Genomic DNA, 22,166 nt, shown 5'->3' with positions numbered 1-22,166 from the left:
TGACTCCCCAATATTTGAATTGTTTCTTTCTGACCACTTGCAGTATTTGTCTTTGAGCTAATAGTTGTAAAATTTGGTTATAATGTTCCTTGTAGTTTTCATTTTGGGATCCTTTCCCTGAGGTGATTGGTGGATTCTTTCAATGCCTATTTTGCTCTCTGAATCCAGGACATTAGAACAGTTTTCCTTGATAATTTATTGAAAGATGCCGTCCAGGTCTTCTTTTTGAGCATGGCTTTCAGGTAATCCAATGATTCTGACATTGTTTCTCCTGGATCTCTTTTCCAGGTCAGTTGTTTATCCAATGAATTATTTTAAATTTTCTTCTATTTTTGTTTTCATTCTTTTGGATTTGTTTGATAGATTCTTGATGTCTCATAGAGTCATTAGCTTCCACTCATCCAATTCTAATATTTAACAGGTTATTTCCCTCAGTTATCTTTTGTATCTTTTTTTTTTCATTTGGCCAATTGTATTCTTTAAGGGGGTGTGTTCTTCAGTGGATTTTTGTGTCTCCTTTTCTATTTGGCCAATTTCTTTTTCCAAGTTATTTCTCTTTTTTTTTCATAATTTTCTTGCATCACTATAATTTCTTTTCCTAATTTTTCTTCTACTTCTCTAATATAATTTTTAAGCTCCTTTTTGAGCTCTTACATGAATTCTTTCTGGGTTTGAGACTACTTCCTATTTTTGTTTGGGGCTTTGCCTATAGGTGTTTTGACATTATTGTCCTCTTCTGAATTTGTGTCTTGGTCTTCTTGGTCACCATAATAACTTTCTATGGTCAGATTCTTTTTTTGGGGACACTGTCTCAAGCTTCTTGTGCCAAGGGCTGCAGGCCCTGGATGTTTACCTGGTGCAGCACAGAAGTTGCCCTGATGCCCATGGGGGGACTCTTGTGTCTGGTGTTTCGCTGGGGGTGATTGGTACTGCTGGAGGCTTTAGGGGTCTGGCAACTTACCTGGTGCTTAACCAGGGTTCTAATGGTGTTATCTGGTGTGTGCTGAGGCTGGTAGAGTGGTTCTACATTTCCCTGTGGCTATGCTGAAGCACATGGTTGGGGCCCTCTTAGTGGCTGCCTGTTTGCTTAAACACCCTTAAGTTGGTATCTATGTGTTTGCCCAGGGCTATGCTAAAGCACTTGGTGGTTCTAGGCACTGGGATCTATCCATTCCCCTGGCTATCCTGGGGCACCTGGGAGGTCCTAGTGTTGGCATTTGCCTGCTCAACCACATTGAGGCTCAAGATCTCCCACTGGTTTGCTAAGCTGGGGATTGCTGCTGGCCTACTGGGATGCTTCCTGTCCTGGACTGCACTTTCCTTTTACCTGAGTGAGACAGATCTTTCCTGCTGATCTTCCAAGATTTTGGGCTAAAAAGTTGTTTCACTGCGTCTTTTTGCTAGTTTTGCTGTTCCAGGATTTTTGGGGGACACTATGTTATGCTTGTTGAAAGTGACTATGGGAGAGTTCCATTGATTTACTTTTTACTCCGCCATCTTGGCTCTTGGAAGTCCCTTCCATTCATAAAAATGAAAATTTACAAAAAGCAATGGCAGTCAACAAATGAAGTAAAGTATTCCTTTTGAAACAAGTGAAGAAGAGCCACTCTGTCATTGAATTAAGATTTTTCAAGTTGGGTTAGATCAATGAATTCATTTAGTCTATAAAATATTCCAAGAAACTACAAAAAATAGGAACATGATTTTTTAAATCATGAAAATAATAGTTGCCTCAAATTTATCCAACTGATAAAAAACATCCTAGGGTTCTTATTGTGTTTGGAAGGCTGGCCAATGGGTCACTTCCTGGCCATTAAGTCTTATATATCCTTGGTTCTCCATTATCTCTCATACCCCATATCCAAGCTGCTGCCAAGAGCCTGTCCATTTGACCTTTGTAACACCTCTCAAATTTGACCCCATCTCTTCTGCCACCACTCCAGTGTATGGCTTCATCAACTCATGCTTGGACTATTCTAATAGCCTGCTGGTGGGTCTGCCTGCTTCAAGTCACTCCCCACTGAATTCATACTCCAATAATCTGCCCAAATGATTTTTTTCCTAAAGCAGTTATCAAACCATGTCTCCCCACCTCTTTTACACCCACTCAGTAAACTACAGTGACTTCCTATAACCAGTATGGTCAACTAGGAAGTTGGAGGGAGCATGAGGATCCTATGCACTGTGTTGTAGGACTAGAACCCCAAAAGGGAAAAGAACTAAGTTTTATTTCTAAGTCTGCTACTAACTCGTGTGTGGCCTCCTGATGACCCCTTCTTCTTTAGACCTTAGATTTCTTATTTGCAAAATGAAATAATTAGATGAGATGGTCTCTAAGTTCACTGATCTTTGATTTAGGGAGTACTAAATGCCATCTTTACATCTCCAATAACTTGAACACTGTCTAGAGCAATTCTTTGGAAATACAGTCCTATGTGAAGGGTGAGAAGTACAGTGCTAACACAACAGAATGGTTCCATCACAAAGAAGACAATTTTTTTTGAGTTAATCAGTAGGAGGTTTCTGGTCCTGGAGAGAGAAGAAACATGAGAATAAAGAAAAACAGTGTTCTCACAGTTGGAAGAAGCCAGCCAAATTCATTGCTGTTGAATCCCACAATATAGGGGACATGATTGAACTGCTTTTCAGTGAGGAGGTCTTTGGGACTCTTGGGGAAAAATATTCCATCCACAACTGTAGGAGGCAATACAATTTTCTGAAAGGAAAAAATAATAACACAAACATTTTCTCATGCTAGCTCTAAGAGAATTAAACTATGTGATATGTTTAATTACCTTCTTCTATGAACTATGGAGTGACACATTCTCCCCATTCATTGATGAGGTGAGGAGGGACAAGAGCCTGCAGGTTTATTCTAAACCACAAGGACTTTTATGGGTACTATCTTTATCTCACCAATGGATTATTTGTGAACCACTTACATTTTCCTCTCTTATAATTGATTCAAATATAATGGATTAGACAATCAGTTAAGTAAACTTAATTCAGTTAATATGGTCAAATGTGTAGAAAAATATGAGTTTATAAAAATTAACCTCTAGTAAAAGGCTCTCCTTGTTGCAGAGATGAAAAGTATTGAATGGTGTCTTCATCTTTTTGAGACAACGTTTAAGTACTACATTCTCTAAGGAACCTTCCAAGATTACTCTAACCCAGGTGTTCGTATATTTTTTGTGGCATGGACTCCTCAGAATTTTTTAAAATGCATTAAATAGAGTTACAAAAGAAAGCAATGATATTGAAACATATTAATTTGACATATAGAAATATATCAATTATCAAAATGCTTTTTCAAAAATCAAGTTCATAGATGTGAGCTTAGGAACCCTTTCACTAGCCATATAGATCTCTCCATCCTATAATCACACACATATGCATACATATGTGTATGTACATATGTATATATGCATATGTGTATGTATGTATATGTGTGTATATGTGTGTGTATAAATATTTTAAAAAACCCACCAATCTCAGAGCCAAGAATACAAAGTTTGAGTCAATATTCCATAGTTATGACACTATGGACAAGTCACTTACTCTCTATACTTCAGTTAACTCACCTGTAAAATGAGGATAATGATAAATATCTACACTCTGTACTTTATAGGGCTATGAGGAAAGCAAAAAAAACCCACAACTGGTTATATTTCTATACCAATTTAGATTAAGCCAATGAAAATATTTTGTCAATCATTTTGCAGTGATGTCCAAAGCTTTGTGACCCCATTTGGAGTTTTATTGGCAAAGATATTTGAGAGGTTTGCCATTTCCTTCTCCAGTTCATTTTACAGATGAGGAAAATGAGGCAAATTGGATTAAATGACTTGCCCAAAGTCACACAGCTAGTATCTGAGGCCAGATTTGAACTCAGATCTTCCTGACTCTAGGCCTAATGCTCTATCTACTGTGCATTTTAATTGTTTTAAGTGTGATAGTCCTGTTACAAAACTAAGAATCTCAAAGTTGTAAAGTGCTCAGGTGCAATCTAGTCTAACCCACAATTGAAAAGGAATCCCTTCTACAACATACCCAAAGAAATAGATATCCTTCAAAAGACCTCCGATGAGGTAGAATTCTTTACCTTTTTAGGTAGAACATTCCACTTTGTGATATTTCTGGTTATTAAGAATGGTTTCCTATGTCTATTCACTTTTCCTAGGTCTAGTCTATGAGGCCAAAATGAACAGATGTACAAATCTAATCCCCACTATAATATACCTGAAAGTGATTGTATCAGGATCTCCCCTCTGATAAGGATGAACCCACTAACTCTCATTCTACTTTTGGTCCTTCTAATTCTGAAATTTTGTGAGTCAGTGAATAAAAGTATGTGTAAGTACAGAATTGTCCCACCTGTAAATTACACCAACACCCATTATCAGATTTAGTCATAACTATGTAATAATTCCATTTTATCTATGAGGAAACTATGGCTAAAAAGCATCATAGACTCTTTAATTCTGAGAGATAAAAGAGACCTTAGAAATAGTTTAGTCTAACTCTGTTATTCAATAAATATTGATCAAATATTTATTGTGGGCTAGCCCTGGGGAATACAAACATAAAACCTAAGCAATCCCTGTTCTCAAAGCTTTCATTTTCACCTATGAACTTAACATTTCTATATGTCCTCCACTTGGAGAGATGGAAACTAAGGCTCAGAGAGGAAGTGAGGTACTCCAAGTATAATGATTATTAAGCTACAGAATCAGGACTTATAGACTAATTTCCCATCACCTGACTCTTTCCAGGGTTCTTTCCACTGTACCATGATGCCACTAGTGCAAAACGGACTGCAGGTCATCAGTTCAATATGGCAACTGGGCTAAGAAGAGAGGAAACATTTATACATACAAACCATGGATGTTTGGATGGGGTAAGAATCTGGGAAGATTCCAAATTCCAAACTTAGACACAGTGGGGTTGGAGGGAAATTATTATTTTTAATATTTTTTATTACTATTTTTCTCTTTTGATTTCTTCAAGAGCATTCCTTGGAGCAGGTGGAATTTAAAGGATAATTTAAATTAAAATGTGGCCCTAGAGTCTTCTACAAATATTGAAATGGGGACTAACTTTAGTGATGGTGATGTGAGCCAGGGAAAATATTTATTATTATACAACTGAGTGGAAAAATATAATGGACAAGTCACTTACTCTCTATACTTCAGTTAACTCACCTGTAAAGTGAGGATAGTGATAAACATCTACACTCTGTACTTTATATGGCCAATCAGTCCCACAACATTTCTTCTTAATAATTAGCCCAAAGCAAAGACTTACAGACATTATCCTCCTAGGATACATAAGAGGTGGTTGACATTAACAATCATAGACTTTCTTGCCTGGAGCCTTGGCAACATCTCTTACAACTTATGAAATAATTTGTAAGCCCAGTTATTTCCCTAGGGTGCTGCTTTGAAAGTGAAAAAGAACAACTTTGGCCTCTTGAAGAGGGCATTTTCATTAGTGGTTATTATGGAATGTTAACTTGACAGTAGCTTGAGAATGGGGCAGACTACTTCTCAAGGCTATGGGACTGAAATGATTCCATTCAAATAGGGTTGCCTTCTTTTTGTTTACCTGGAACTTAAAGAAATCAAGATTCAAATAATTAAAAAAAAACAAAAACAACAAGGATGTCTAACCAGTGTAGGATCTCGCATGAAATCCATGCTGAATAGTTCCTGTGAAGACAGAAAAAAATGGGTGAGAAAAATTTCTTAGGAAGTGCTTCTCTTGCTGCTTTACCTGATTTTTTCATATTTTGTCAAGATTAGGTTCAGGTCTGAAGTACACAGGATTTCTGGTTGCCTGTGTTTCACAAGAGGAGTAAAGCCAGGCTATGGAATCCATGAAGAGAGTCACAAGGTCTCTTAGAATTCTAACTTGGAGCAACGGCCTGAAAATCAAGGGCTTTTGCTCTGCTACCTACAATTTCCCCAAACTGGTCCTTTAGAAGAAAAGCCTGAAGAGGCATATATGCCAACGAAGGGGCACTTTGTCCAAGACTTTTGAATGTCTAATATTGAAGTTAGTGCAGAGGCTCAGATTCTTAAAATCTAGCCACTGCTCTGATTCTTATAATCTAGCCAATAGTTCACTAATGTTCAGACTTTTTAATGGTTTGACTCTAATATGATAGATGTTCTAATAAACCTTTTCTTTGGCTGAAAAAAAAAATACATGATTCTAAATCCAAGGCCTCCCAGTCCTAGATTCACAGAGAGCAAGTCCAATATTGGGAACTATTCTAAAAGATGTTTTTTCCCCTTTTTGACTCATTATGCCCCACTCACACACCCAAAGAAATTTCAGGAGCTCTAGATCTCTACAAATGGTGGTAATTATGAGGATGGGATCTAGACTCCAAAAAGGAAAAACCCTAGACTTTCCTACTTGGCCAAATCTCTGGAGTTTGCCTGAGGCTATAATCCCATCAACTGGCCTTTTGTTATTGCCTACACCCAAACTACCAATTCTTTGTTACCCTTAATCTAGCCCATTCCTCCATTGTTTTACCTCCCCATAGCCTAGAGCCATAGGGGTCTCAGGAGATCATATAAAATGATTCTTAGTAAAGAGACAAGGGGTCAGAACTCTAAGGACACCTACCATCTTTAAAGCAGAGTTCAAGATCTCTTCTTCTGTCTTCTGCCTCATACAGTGAACCATGCTGGCTGAAATGGTTGTTTTACACCCAGCAAAGGCTGCAATTTTCTGTAACAAAATTTGACAGGGACAACCTTATATTCCTGAAGGTGGGACATAGTACACTGGGAAAATTTTCAGAATGGAAGCCAGAAAAGTGAAATTCAAAAAACCCTGCTCCTTCCTATGTGATTTATGATCACAGAGATAGATTAGGCACACTACTTGCTGAAACAATAAATCTGAAGATCTCAATTATCGGGGTAAACACTTACTATTTGACAAAACCTACTAGGAAAAGTAGACAGCAATGTGGCACATACTTGGCTTAGCCCAATACCTCATGTGATGTATCAAGATAATTTCTAAATGGATTCATGAGTTAAGTATAAAAGGCCGTATTGTAAACAAATAGAGGTCAAGGAAGAAATTACCTTTTTAGATCAACGAACGGGGAAAAATTCCCAATCAAACAAGGAACAGAGAAGATAGCAGAATATAAAGAATTTTGATTATATAATTTAATTCAAAAAACTAATCCAGTTCAGTTAGGATTAAAAGAGAAACAGTGAAGTAGAGAGATATAGGCTGCATTTCTAAGATATATCAGGAACTGATTCAAATGTGTAAGAATGCATATCATTCAACAATTGATAAATTATTAAATATGTGAAAAGTTTGCTCTCAAGTGAAAAAATCCAAGGTACTTAAAATTCATTTTTAAAATGTTTGAAATCATCAATAATTAGAAAAAATGAAAGCATCACTGAGATCATCTATCAGATTGGAAAAATTGACAAAAAAGGAAAATTATAGAAGTTGGAAGGGATTCAGAAAAAGGACATTGATACAATTGATGGAGTTATGAAATGGTCTAGACATTTTAGAAATGAATTTGAAACTATTGCTAAAACATTACTAACCTAGACATACCTTTTGACCTAGAGATAACTCTTTTAGACTTATATGCCCAAAGTGATAAAAAAAAAGAGGAAAAGGTACTATATGTACAAATATACTTAGAAAAGCTTTTGGTAAAGTCAAATAAATGGGAAATAGTTGACAAATTATGCTATATAAATATAATGGAAAACTATTGTATTCAAGGAAATGAGGAAGGACATGGTTTCAGAGAAATCTGGGAAGACTTGTATGAACTGAACACAAAGTAAAGTGAGATGAACCAGGAGAACAATTTGTATAGTACAACAGAATTTTAAAGACAGTTTTGAAGGATTTAAGAACACAGATCAACAAAATTATGAATTGTGATTCCAAAGGACTGACATTGAAGAATGTTGTCTATCTCCTGAGGGAGACATGATGGACTAATATGAAAGAGAAGAAAAACATTCTTTAACTTAGCCATTCTGGGAATTTTTGCTTGACTATGCATGTTTATGATAAGACTTTTGCTGTTTTTCTTTTTTCTTTTCTAGTATGGAAGTGAATTTGAAGGAAAAAAAACCAGAAAACAGATGCTTGCTAATTTAAAAAAAATAGTTAACAAAGACATTTCTTTGTGACTTAGACAAGTCAATTCTTTATGCAGGGATTCCATTTTTACCTCTGGAAAATGAGAAGACATCCCTAAATTATTTCTAATATTCCTTATAACTCTAAATCCCTTTAAATCTGTAAATGGAGTCAAGTTTTTGGAGAGTCATGTAATATCAAAAACCAACCTCAGCTGTTGATTTGATGTTAGAAATAAATATGGATTCCATAATGGCAACTCCACTCTGGGAAATGGCTCGGTGGAAGAGATTCGTTGTCAAAGGAGAAAGAACCTGAAGGGGACAAAAAGGAAAGAATTGAGATTATGATTTAGGATTAGAAATCTAACTAGGGTAAGAAAATTGTAGCTTTGCCTGAGGACATTGGGAGGATGTTGACAATACTCCTTCACCAATATAAAAATTGTCAGTTAGCATCCTGCTACAAAAAAAACATTAGTTGAAATGAAGAAAGCTGGACTAGTTGTGGTATGGATAGAAGGCCAGCCTTGAAATTAGAAAACCTGAGTTTAAACCCTATCACTGACATATACTGACTATTTAACCTTGGACAGCTGACAACTTATTAGTATCTCTTATTGTTGATTTGCTTCTAAAGTAGAGTTTTTCTCATCAGGATTTCCTCAACTATTGAAATCACTTAGACATTTCCCCAAAGAATTAAAGTTGGAAGGCACCAGAAAGAAAAATTTCTCCTCTTGACTAACCCTCCTCAAGTGAATTCCTTCCTGTCTCAGGTCTGTAGGGCTCCTCTGCCCCATCCAATGGAGGCTTTCCTAGAAGTAGACTATCAATTGTATCTTTAGCTGTTGTTTCTTTTTAAAGGTATACAAACATCTTAAAGGCAGAAATTCTCTATTTGTCTTTATATTTCCAGCATCTAGCACTAGCACAAACTCTCTGTGTGTGTGTCTCTCTCTGTCTCTCTTTGTTTCTGTCTCTGTCACTCGCTGCCTTTCCGTGTCTCTGCCATTAATCTTAAATTTTTGATTTTGGGGCATATTTCTAGCTCCTTGCCCCAAATGCCAAAATGGCTAGTTATAGCATTATTAAATAACACTGATTGGGTAGATCAAGGTAGATCCACTCATGCTCAAAAAATACTATCTCTCTCATGTGATCCTAGAAAATATGTATTCCCTTCAGCTTTAGCTTTTCCATTTTGCATTATTTCATCACTGTTTTTTCAAGATTTCTTTGTGTGCTTTCTTCTTGTATTGATTTTTGTATATATTCTGTCTATTTGTATTTACAAATGAGCATATTGGCTTCCTGGAAGAATGTAACCACTTTAAGGGAAGTCTCATTTTATTTTTGTCTTTGTATCCCTGGCACTTGCCATAGGACTTAGTAAATAGTAAGTACTTCATAAAATCTGGTTGTTTTACTAACTGAACTCATAAATTTACCTAATATGTTTGACATTTTTCTTACAGTTACATTTAGGAACTTTCATTTTGCTATGGAAACCTTTGAACACACTGATTTTTTTGTTTCTTTTTAATAATACTTCAAGGGAAATGTTCATAGCAATGTAATTATGGTTAAAAAGATAGGAAATTGACTGAAAAACCATGTCGCATTACAGTAAAAGAATACTGTTCTTACAATGAGAAATGAGGAATCCAGAGAAATATTGAAATATTTGTTTGAACTGACATAGAATGCAATTAGCAGAACCAATAGAAAAATATGAACAATAACTCTAACAATATAAATGAGATAACAAAAACAAAACTGGTTTCTTTTTTTCTTCTGTTTTACTTTTAGGTCTTGAGACGATACCTTTACCCACAGCCAGTACTTCTCCTCCCAAGTAATGTTCTGTAAGTCACACACATGTACACACACACACACACACACACACACACACACACACACACACACTAAAGTCACCATGGGTTAATCCATTTGTGACAATATGGAGCATCCTCAGCAATAGCTTCTTCGAAATGCTTATCCCTTCTGATGGTTTCAAGTGAGATGCTAATAATGATAGACAGCTGTTAACCAAAACAGAGAGAAGTCATTGTTTATCTGTCATCTATAAACATGGCAGGCAGAGACAACAGAGAGGTAAACATGCCACACTAATAGTACATATGAAAATAACTCATTGATAATGTACAAAACAAAATTGTTAAAGATACAGGCTTCATGGTAGCAAGATGGCCAATGTGAAGGCCGATAGATTAGGAATATGGTACAAATTATAATCAGGTGCTGCACTAGAATTAGATATATATTTTTTTAAATTTACCATGAGCTAGTTCCCTGCCTGTGTGGAATTATAATCAAATAATTTATCTGTCATTTTCAAGGGATATAGAACTCCATGTCAAATAACAGAAATGAGTAGACAGAAAAAGTGAACAGGCACTCAAGGGGAACTAAGGCACAGTAAAGTCCATTTATGATAGCCCAGATCATTGGCTGCTGAAAAAGGTCTTTTGGCACAAGAGGAAACATCCTACATAAACACACAAAAGTATCCCAGCTACTTTTTTCATAGAAACACAGCAATAGTAAGGGCCATAAAGGCCATATAGTCATGTATTCCCCACTTAAATCATGAATCCTGGCCACTACTATAAAACTTCTCAAAAGTGGTTATCCAGTTAATAATTAAATACTACAGACACAGGGAACTAACTAAATGGCAAGGCAGCCCTTGTTATAATTAGAAATTTCTCATTAAATATTTCTTAAGAAGCTATCCTCTATTTTAAATTGGCAGTTTCCACTCTAACTTTCCTTAATTTAAGCCCTCAGTCATCATATCTCCCTTCTCATATGTGAATATATGGATATAGATAGAGATGATATAAATAAAGATGAAATAGGTATACAACTATAGATATTTCCTTTAGACTAATCATGATCTGTTCCTTTAAGCCTTGCATGGCTTAGCAAACAGACCTCAAATGCTATGGAGATGTTACCTTTAATAAAATTATCACATTTTCCACCTCAAATGTTTTCTGTCAACGTCCCTTCTAAATGATGGTGTGCAGAGTAAACAGTACTGGACCAGATGACCTCTGAGAACTCTTTCTCAGTCTATGATCTTATGCTCCTATAATTTGAACATGATACTCCTAATATTGTATGATAGAAGTCTGACTGGTGTTTTCCTTTGTTTCCTATCTCAGATCAATTCTTACCCAGGCAACTTCTTGCATATGTGTACAGATATTAATGATACACCATTGCCCAGGGTTCATCTGTTAAAAACTAGGAAGTGAACTGTGAGGTCCCCTGAAGTGAAAGGTCCTACACAATCTCCTACATCCTCACTGGGATAGAAGTGAGACTCTGAAAAAGGGTATTCTAGTAATGTGAGTAAATCTTCCCTGTCCCTGTTCCAAGGTTTCTAATTGGATCTAGCTCTTGATTCTCTACTTTCTTAAGGACGTCCTCACCCTTCCCCAAAATAATTCACTTCCTTGAGGGGGTATGAAGATGAGAGATGCTGAGGAAAGAATCCTTGCCCAACACATAGTTGGCACTGCCCACACTTGAGAGAAATGTCTCTTATTAATGGCATATTTAGAAACATGAGAATATTTGGTGCCTGGATTGTTGTCTGAACTTTGTAGGAGTGACTGATGTGTGTGTGTGTGTGTGTGTGTGTGTGTGTGTGTGTGTGTGTGTGTAAAATTGTACTCTGAAGATGAGTATGGCAGGAAAATTAGTTTCAAAGTATTTTCTCAATAAGAAGAGCTAGTACAAGTACCTTGACGGTACACTACATTAAGTGCCAGGTCTGCAGTCAGAAAGACTCAGCTTTCTGGGTTCAAATCTGGCCTCAAATACCTGTGTGACGCTGGCCAAGTCCCCCAACACACTACCCTCAGCCTTTTTATCTGCAAAATGAGCCAGAGGAGAAAATGGCAAACCACTCCAATATTCCTGCAAAGAAAATCCTAAATGAGGAGACAAAGAATCAGATTGAAAACAACTGAACAACAACAACAACAAAAGCAGAATCCTCAATAACATTGTCTTAGACACTACTCAGCTCTGAAGGCCCTCCAGGGAGGGAAAACAGCACTTTCCATTTCTGATCAAAGGATACTAACATTGGTCTGGATTATTCTATACTGCAACTTCCACCATAGGAGGATATGCAGGCATCTAGCACCATCTGGGGTGTCCACATAAGGACCATGGCCAAGAGGATTCCTGAGTTATGCACAAAGCAAACACAATGAAACATACTCAATAAAACTGATTTATTAAAAATGGAAAAATCCAGGAAGATTTTGAAGAACAGATGATGAAACATTGCTCCTTCCTCATGTCGGAAGTGGGGACTAGTAATACAATGTCAGATGCAATCAAGGCGTCAGATGATTTTTACTTCATTGATTTCCTTATTCACAAGGGAGGCTCAGTCTGCAGAGTAGGTTTTAAATGAAGGTAACAGAAAATCAAAGGTTAACAATAAAATATTTTTTTTAAAAGAAGATTCTTCAAGTATGCCATTACAGCAGTACTAGATGAATATATAGTTTCCTCTACAATGCAATAGTGCCTGTTGCGACCATGCTTTAATTATTTGGTTTGCCTTTTCCCTCTGCTTCATGAAGGTAGAAATCACATTTTATATAAACTTCATGAGTTCCAGAGTTCCTAAGGCAACACTGAATATACAATAGGCACTTAATAAATGTTTCTTGAATTTTTTTGAAAAAGAGGGACTTCTGGGAGCCAAGATGACAGAGTAAAAAGTAAATCACTCTCATCTTCCCTTACTGACCTCTGAAAGCTCAGAAAATATCACCCCAGGGGCAGCTACGTGGCACAGTGGATAGAGCACCGGCCCTGAAGTTAGGAGGAGCTGAGTTCAAATCTGGCCTCGGACCAAACACTTGACATTTCCTAGCTGTGTGACCCAGGGCAAGTCACTTAACCCCAATTGCCTAAAAGCAAATATATATATACATATATATATATACACATATATATATATATATGTATATATATATATATATACATATATGTATGTATATATATATACATATATATATACACACATATATACACACACACACACACACACACACACACACATATATATATATATATATATATATATATATATATATATATATATATGTATCACTCCAGGAAAAATCCTAAATATATATATATATATATATATATATATATATATATATATATATATATATATGTATATGTATGTATATATATATATATATATGTATATGTATTATGTATATATATATATATATATATGTATATATATATATATATATATATATATATATGTATATATATTATATATATATATATATATATATATATATATATATATATATGTATCACTCCAGGAAAAATCCTGAAATAGCTGAGCCAGCAGAAAGACAGAGTACAGCAGTCTTATAGCCCAGGATTCTTCAGGGATTAATGGGAAAGGCCCATCTTGCTCTGTGGGATGGGGAGCAGTACAGGATGGAAGGCATCCCAGCAAGTCAGCAGCAAGTCCCACCTCAGCAAACCGAAGAAAGATATTGAGCCCCAGGGTGGTGGAGCAGGGAAACACCAACACCAAGACCCCCTGAGTGCCTCAGCACTGGGAGGGAACTGGTAAACACCGGCTCTGAAAACCACTTGTGCTACCATTCTGCAGAAGCCAAATCTCCCAGTCCTTTAGCACAACTCAAGGCTCCCACACATCTTCCAGCAGCCAAACATTCCAGTGCTTTAAAGAAGCCCAGGTGAGCAGGAGTCCTCCATAGGCCAGGTTCCCAACCTCCACCCTGAAAGCTCCAGTGCTGCTGACCCCAGTTGAGCATCAGGTAAGCTGCCATACCCCTACAGTGTTCAGCTGCCAGCACTCATGAGGTCAGTGACCCTTTGCCACAGAAGTAGAGACTGACTTTAAAAGCCAGGAAATAGGCAAACACCATGAGCAGAAAGCAGGAATGGATAATGACCACAGATTCTTTCTTTGAGGACAGGGAAGATCAAAACACAAATTCAGACAAAAACAACATTGTCAGTATACCTACAACCAAAACCTCAACAGGGAATATGAACTGGTCTCAAGCCCAAAAAGCCTTCTTGGAAGAGCTCATGAAGAATTTTAAAAGTCAGATAAGAGAGGTAGAAGAAAAATTGGGAAAGGAAATGAGAGATATGCAAGAGAGAGTCAATAGCCTAGAAAAGGAAGGACAAAAATTGATCATAGAAAACAAGTCCTTAAAAAGCTATAATTGGCCAAAGAGAAAAAAAATACACTGAAGAAAATAAGTCCTTAAAAAGTATAATAGGTCAAATGGAAAAGGAGGTACAAAGCCTCAATGAGGAGAACTGTTTAAAAAGTAAAATGGGCCAAATGGAAAAGTAGGTACAAAATCTAAGAGAAGGAAATAATTCATTAAAAATTGTAATTGGGCAAGTAGAAGCTAATGATTTTATGAGATATCAAGAATCAAGATATCAAGATATTAAAAAAGTCAAACAGAAACAAAAGAATGATAAAATAGAAGAAAATGTAAAATACCTTATTGGTAAAAAAATATGATCTGGAAAATAGATCCAGGAGAGACAATTTTAACATTATTAGTCTACCTGAAAACCATGATGAAAAAAGAGCCTAGACAGCATCTTTTAGGAAATCATGAAGGAAAACTACCCTGAGGTCCTAGAACCAGAAGGCAAAATAGTTATCAAAAGAATTCAATGATCACCTCCTGAAACAGATCCCAAATTGAAAATACCAAGGAATGTTGCAGCCAAATTCCCAAATTACTAGGTCAAAGAGAAAATACTACAGGCACCCAGAAAGAAACAATTCAAATATTGCAGAAGCATAATTAGGATAGCACATGATTTAGCAGATTCTACTTTAAGGGACTGGAGGGCTTGTAATATAATGTTCCAGAGGTCAAAGGCAATAGGATTAAAACCGAGAATTACCTACCCAGCAAAACTGAGTATAATCTATCAGGGGAAAAAATGGATATTCAGTGAAATAGAGGACTTTTAAGCATTCTTGATCTAAAGACCAGAGCTGAATAGAAAATTTGACTTTCAAATACAAGACTAAAGAGAAGCATGAAGAGGTAAACAGGAAAGAAAAATCACAAGACACTTATGAAAGTTGACCCGTCTACACACCTGCATGGAAAGATATTTGTAACTCATGAAACCTTTTTCAGTATTAAGGTAGTTGGAGGAAAAACAATATGTATATATAGACAGATAAATAGATATAGGGCACAGGGTGAGTTGAAGATGAAGGAGTGATATCTAAAAAGGGGTACACTAAGACAGAGGGGATGGGTGTAAGTTGACTTTGATGTGAAGATTAAAAATCTAATTAAGTGGTGAAAAAAGATTGTTATGGGAGAAGAGGAAAGGATGAGACAGACAAGGGTAAATCACGTCACATGAAAAGGCACAAAAACATATTACAGTACAGGGAAAGAAGGGAGGGAGATGAGCATTGTTTAAACCTTACTCTCATCAGATTTGGCTCAAATAGAGAATAACATAATCAATTATGTATAGAAATCCAACTTACCCTAAAAGAAGTAGGAGGGGAAAAGGGAAAGAACAGGGAAGGGGTAGATAGAAGGAAGGGAAGAAGTAGTAAAGGTAAAAGGAAAGAAAAGAGAAGGGGCTGAGAGAAGGCAGGGTAGATAGAGGGATGTGGTGGTTGAAAGCAAAAGTCTAGTGATGAGGGAAAGGGAGGAAGGAGAGAAAAAAGCACAAACAGAGGGGAATAAGATGGAGAGAAAGACATGGATAATAATCATAACTGTGAATGAGAATGGGATGAACTCTCCCACCAAACAGATGCAGATAACAGATTGGATTATAAACCATAATCCTACAATATGTTGTTTAAAAACCTGGGAAGACTTTTACAAACTGATGCTGAGTGAATTGAGCAGGACCAGAAAAACATTGTATGTAGTAACAACCAGGTTGTGTGATGACTAACTTTGATAGACTTAGCTTTTCTTAGCAATGCAAGGATTTTAAACAACTCCAAAAGACCCATGATGGAAAATGCTGTCTATGTTCAGAGAAAGAACTTTAGAGTCTGAATGCAGATGGAAGCATACTATTTGCTCTCCTTTTCTTTTGTTGTTTGTTTTGTTTCTTCTTTCTCGTGGTTCTTCCTATTAGTTCTAACTCTTCTTTACATCATGACTAATATAAAAATATTTTTTCATATGAATCTGTAAGTACAGCCTATATCAAATTGTATGCCATCTTGGAGATGGGAAAGGAGAGAAATTAGGAGAAAATTTAAAAATCAAAATCTTATGGAAGTGAATGTTGAAAACTAAGAATAAATTATTAAAAAAACCAAAAAAAGTAAGAGAGTACTAAGCAGAAAGAAAATGAAAAAAAAAAAACAAAAGAAAGTGGGAAGATGGGTCCCAGAACTATATTTTGATTTTTTCCATGTTTGCCCAGAGTTGTCAAGAGAAAATAGGAGTCAGGGATCACAAGAGTTTTCATCCACTCAGAAGGGCATGCAATGGTTCAGTGAAAGGCTTGCTAAGTGTTCATTGCGATGATTTTGTTAGTTACTTTGTAGTGTTGCTGTGAGAGGGCTAGGTGGCACAGCAAATAGAATGCTGGACCTGGGGTCAAGGAGACTCATTTTTCTCAGTTCAAATCCAGCCTCAGACACTTATTAGCTGTGTGATCTGAGCCAAGTCACTTAACCCTGATTGCCTCAGTTTCCTCAACAGTAAAATGAGCTGGAGAAGGAAACAACAAACTACTCCAGTATCTTTGCCAAAAAAGAAAAACAAAAACAAAAATGGGCTCATAAAGAGTCTGACACAATTAAAAACAATGGAGCAACAAAGAGATGCTATGAGTGGAAAGAACATTGGGTCTGGAATTTGATTGTGAATCCAGCTCAGATATCTCATAACTGCATGATTTTAAGCAAGTCACTTTATCACACAGAAATTTAGTTTCCTCATCTGTACAAATATGAATGATAATGCTTTTATTACCTAACTCATAGAGTAGCTATGAGGAAACTGATTTTAAGTATTTTTTAATGTAAATTGTTATTTTATTATAAAAGAAACAACACATTACAAAACTGAATCAACTCTTCAGTCCCACAGACCTTCACTGTTAAACTTCTACAGTTAGTCTTGGGGCATGGTAAGCTCTACATTCTCATCTTCTCTACTTCATTACCTGATTAGGAAAGAAAACTCACTGCCTAGAATCAAGCATGGTCCTGTGGAAGAATCAAAGCAATTAGCAGTCAATAAAAAACATCTGCATGAGGTTAGGGCTCACATTCTGTGCTAACAGACATTTCTGGAACAATTCTGAATTCGAGCATGACACCCTGAAAACTTACCAGTGCTGAAACACTGATAATTCCTGCTGATGAACCAAAAATGGTCACCGAGTTTGGTTCTACTCCAAGGTTGACAATGTTTTTCTGAACCCATTGGAGTTCAGCCATTTGGTCTAAGTAACCCCAGTTCCCTCGGGCATGTTCGTCTCCTGTGCTACAAAGAAGAGAAGGAAGGAGGAAAATGGGTGGTTAGAAATAAAGTGCCTATTAGTATAACAAGGAAGGAAATGGGAGGAAGCATGATGTAATAGAAAGATTGACTAATAGTTAGGAGATACCCAGATTTAAATATGGCCTGGGAAACATAATTCGTGACCACAAATAAGTCACTTAAGTTTTCACAGCTAGTTTCCTAATTTATAAACTGGAGATATCAATAGCACTTACCACATGTAGTTGTTGTTAGACTTGAACCTTGTAAGAAGTATAACACACAGCAATTACTTTAAGAACAAGTGGTGCTATGGGAAATATGGAATAATGCTAAGCTTCCTACTTTTACTGTGTGGTCAACTTTTGTTGTTGTTGTTCAGTCATTTTTTTAGTCATGTTTGACTTTTCATGACCTCATTTAGGATTTTCTTGCCAAAGCTTCTGGAGAGGTTTGCCATTTCCTTCTCCAGATCAGATTTTATAGTTGAGGAAACTATACACAAATGGGGTTAAGTGACTAGCCCAGGGTCACACAGCTATTACATGCATGGGGACAGATTTAAACTTAGGAAGATAAGTCATCCTGACTCCAGACCAAACACTTTAACCACTATGCCACCTAGATGCTGGTCAACTTACCACCTTAGCATTGTTAAGTTTATGTCCGGGTCCTGTTTTTTTTTTCTTTTAAATAAAATTTGATGAGGGTAGGAATCAGGTCTTCCAATTTTCTTCTGTTGCCTTCATGACCCCACCTAGCACTCAAGCAAACTGATTAGTATTATTGATCTTCATCCCCAGCAGGCCTTGGGGGAAACCCCTAACTCTTCTCTTGACTGGAATGTCTTTCTGTCCAATCTGCCCATCCAAATGTCTCAGTCCCTCTCCTATCTCCTCCAGGAAGTTTGAATTTGACCTAAGCCAATTGAAATTCCTCCTTCCTCTGAACTCTAATACTGAATTGAGCATATATTATACACTTAATAAATGCTAAATTGAATAGTTTGCACATAGAAGATACTCAGTAAATATTCACTCAATAAGACAATACATAGCAGTTATTCAATCGATCCTTACTCAACTAGACTGAAAAGAATTTTTAGCCCCTAAGTACAGATAGCTGACTGTAGGTTTGCAATAATATTGGTTATATTTTTACATGATCACAATGCATCAAGCACTATACTTGCCTAAAGCCTTGAACCCAAAGAGACTACATTAGGGAAAAAGTCTAATAAACACATATATATGCCTAAGGAAACAAAAGGAAAGACAAACATTGTCTGCCAGGGTCAGGTAATTGTGTGCTTTTGGAACCTCTTAAGAGAAGTGACATAAAATCACAAAATGTCAGAGTTGAAAGTACCACAGACTACTTTGTGTCAACTGGGTTCCCATCCTCCAGGTCTTACCTATAGAATCCAAAGATTCCCAGACAGTACTGAATGGCTACCACAACATTCTCGAAAGCTGAGAGATACAGGCCCTCCAAAGTTGAAGCATCACCCACCAAAAAAGCTCTTCCGTGGATCCACACCATCACCTAGGGGATGAGACAAGAATCTTATTGGTCACACCACCCCTGAATTAAAAGGAACCTTTAGAAAATACGTGCTTAAACCACTCAGCCCAAGTAATCTCTATTCTAGAAACCTCTTTAGAGATATTAGGGTATAATGGAATGAAAACTGGGCTAGAGGCCAGAAGAACTGAATTCTAATCTGGGTTCTACTACTAACATACTATATGAGTTGAGAAAACTTAGTTCTGTTTTCTAAGTCTCAAGTTGTCCAACTGTCTACAAGGAAGGGTTTGGACTAGATAATCTTTAAGGTCCTTTCTAGTTCTGATTTTATGACTTTGTTTTTCCTCTGATAGAGTCCCAAATTTAGGGAGGGGGTGAAGTCAGGATGGATCAGGCAGCTTAAAGGAGTCATCATAATCTTCATGTCTGGATCAATTTACATCTTCACCAATAGTGCATCTGTCTTCCTGTTTTCCTACAGCTTGTTCAACATTGGTCATTTTCTGTTTTTTACTTTTAAAAATTTTTTCAGGGGTGTGTGTTGTCATTAGTAACCTGATGAATGACAGCAGAAATTCAGAGTTGCTTTAATATTTACTTCTCTGTCTATTAGAGATTTGGAGATTTTTTTCATCTATAGTTGATAGCATGGATTTAATTTGAAAACTTCCTGTTTGTATACTTTTATGATGGAGGAATAGAAAGATAAAAGGTTAAAAACTTTATAATTTAAACAACAACAATGGGATACTCACAAATCCTTTGGCAACTATATTGGAGGGCTCGTTCAAGTAGAAATCAAACCATTAATAATTATTTTTTAGGTCTAGTCATTAAGCTTGTTCTAAATCCATCTCTCTGTAAGTCATATTATTGCTTGCATGTTATTTCCCCTATTTTACAAAGAAGGAAAATGGGGCCTGGAAATGGAAAGAACATTAGTTTGGGAATCAAAGGACCTGAGATTCAGGCCTGTTTTTCCTGTTGACTACATGTTTGATCTTGGGAAAATCACTTCAACTCCAGATACTTTTGCTTTCTCAAGCTGTAAAATGAAGGGGCCACACAAGATAATCTCTGAATTTTCTTCCAGTGCCAAATGCCATCATTCCGTGATTCTAAATAGTGATGAATATGTCACTCAAAAGGGGTCAGAAGTAGAATATGCTGAAGGAACGTCTCTTCCAGTTATTGATTCATGGTTCTATGCTCCCTTTCCCCTAAAACAATGTCTGTCATTTTGTAGATCCTCAATAATTGATTTAAATTGAATTGATGACCATTTCTGCACTTGTACTCAGGTCTCTCAAGGACAGATATATATAAGTATATACACATATATACATACACATATGCATATACACACACACATACACGTATATATACACATACACATACATACATACACATATTATATATACATATATGTGTGTGTGTATATATATATATATATATATATATATATATATATATATATATATATATATATATATACCTATGATTCAAATCTTTTCATCTTGATAGAAAGCTACTGGAGTTTACATTCTGTTGGCATGACTTTCCAAACCCCAGGCTCACAATGAGACAATCAGAGAAATATATTTGTAAGGGTGTTGACCAGGTCAGTAAGTGAAAAATTTACAGTAATGTATAAGGTTAGATTGCTTGTGATACCCAAATAAAAGAAATTAATTTTTATTTTTATAATACAATAGAAAGAATCTGATTTCATCAATATGATAACTCCTTCCACCTACAAAAATCACAGTTATCAGTGACAGGAAATATTTGAACTCACATTTTTCAGACACCAAGTTCAATGGTCTTATTATTATTCCACACTACTTCATTAAAAACAAATTTATATGCACATCATCATTATGTAATGGATTGCATTTTAGGATTTTCTCTTCATGCCTTGTGTCTATTTTCATAGATTGACATTCTATAGCGCTTCATTGTAGCTAGTTATCCCCAGTCTGTTGTTTTTATGCAGAGGATTTGCCCAGGTGAGATGTAGTCCTTTGGCAAAGTGAGCCACCACCTAACATTAGAACCTATATGTTCTTGTACATACTATTCTTTGTGCCAGTAAGGATTTAGACAAAATATATGAAGATCCAGCCTAGCGTTTCTGAATTTAACCAGGAAAGTCTGTCTTTCTTGTTTAAGTGGTGAAATCTAATTGAAATATGCCTCTGTAAAACCAGGCTTTGTTAAATCCCATTGTGATGCAAATAGAGCTACTTGACTATGCCTTTAAACCCAAATCAATCTGGGATTCACTGATTGGCCAATAATAGGTCCAGCCCAAGACTTATTTGCTCATTGTTTGGTTTTGATGGCTCAGAATGAGTGTTAATAGCAATTATTTCTATTCTTGCCAGAAACTCTGAAGTTCTTCCCCTCCCACACTGATTCTTTTATGAAGGCAAACTAGGTCATCTTTTGCCTCAATTCTTACCTAACCTGTAATTACTGAATAAGCTTTGCCTCAAACAAACTGAGACATGGGGAAAATCTTAATCAAAAAGGTCAAAGTCCCCTTTTGTGTCCTGGGCCATCAGCAGTCATCTTGATCAATGTCTTGCCATTAGACTCTAATGACTCTGGAGGAGAGAAGGAAGCTGATGGCTTTACACAGCTCTGCCTCACTTAAATTCAATTCGTTTCCAAGTCAAGACATTATCCTTTTGATGTCATTGGTCCTCTTTAAGAAAAAAAGATGAACAACAGCAATCTGAATCTAATCCAGCTCAAGAAGCTTTTATTATACCCCACTGAAATGTAAGCTTCTTACAAGTAGAGATGGTTTCATTCAACTGTATTTCTATCACTAGTGCCTAGTATGGTGCCTGAACATAGTTGGTGGTAGTTGATTTCTCACAGTATGAGCAGAGTACAGAATTTTGGTTTTGGA

At 36.3% G+C, this 22,166-nt stretch overlaps 1 protein-coding gene across 1 annotated transcript in view; it reads right to left on the bottom strand.

Moving 5' to 3' along the window:
• LOC110207508 (liver carboxylesterase 1-like) overlaps positions 1–19,746 on the bottom strand; it is a 71,531-nt gene extending 51,785 nt beyond the window's left edge. Inside the window, 7 exon segments of the mRNA XM_020985202.2 lie at positions 2,576–2,716; positions 5,673–5,711; positions 6,640–6,744; positions 8,361–8,465; positions 17,569–17,722; positions 19,134–19,264; positions 19,687–19,746. Of these exon segments, the coding sequence (XP_020840861.2) occupies positions 2,576–2,716; positions 5,673–5,711; positions 6,640–6,744; positions 8,361–8,465; positions 17,569–17,722; positions 19,134–19,264; positions 19,687–19,746 (735 nt within the window).
• Positions 19,747–22,166: the final 2,420 nt, after the last annotated feature.

The sequence above is a fragment of the Phascolarctos cinereus genome, unplaced genomic scaffold (assembly GCF_003287225.1).
Source record: "Phascolarctos cinereus isolate Bilbo 61053 unplaced genomic scaffold, phaCin_HiC Scaffold_2;HRSCAF=192, whole genome shotgun sequence".
NCBI classification, from domain to species: domain Eukaryota; kingdom Metazoa; phylum Chordata; class Mammalia; order Diprotodontia; family Phascolarctidae; genus Phascolarctos; species Phascolarctos cinereus.
This window is presented reverse-complemented; position numbering and strand designations above follow the sequence as displayed.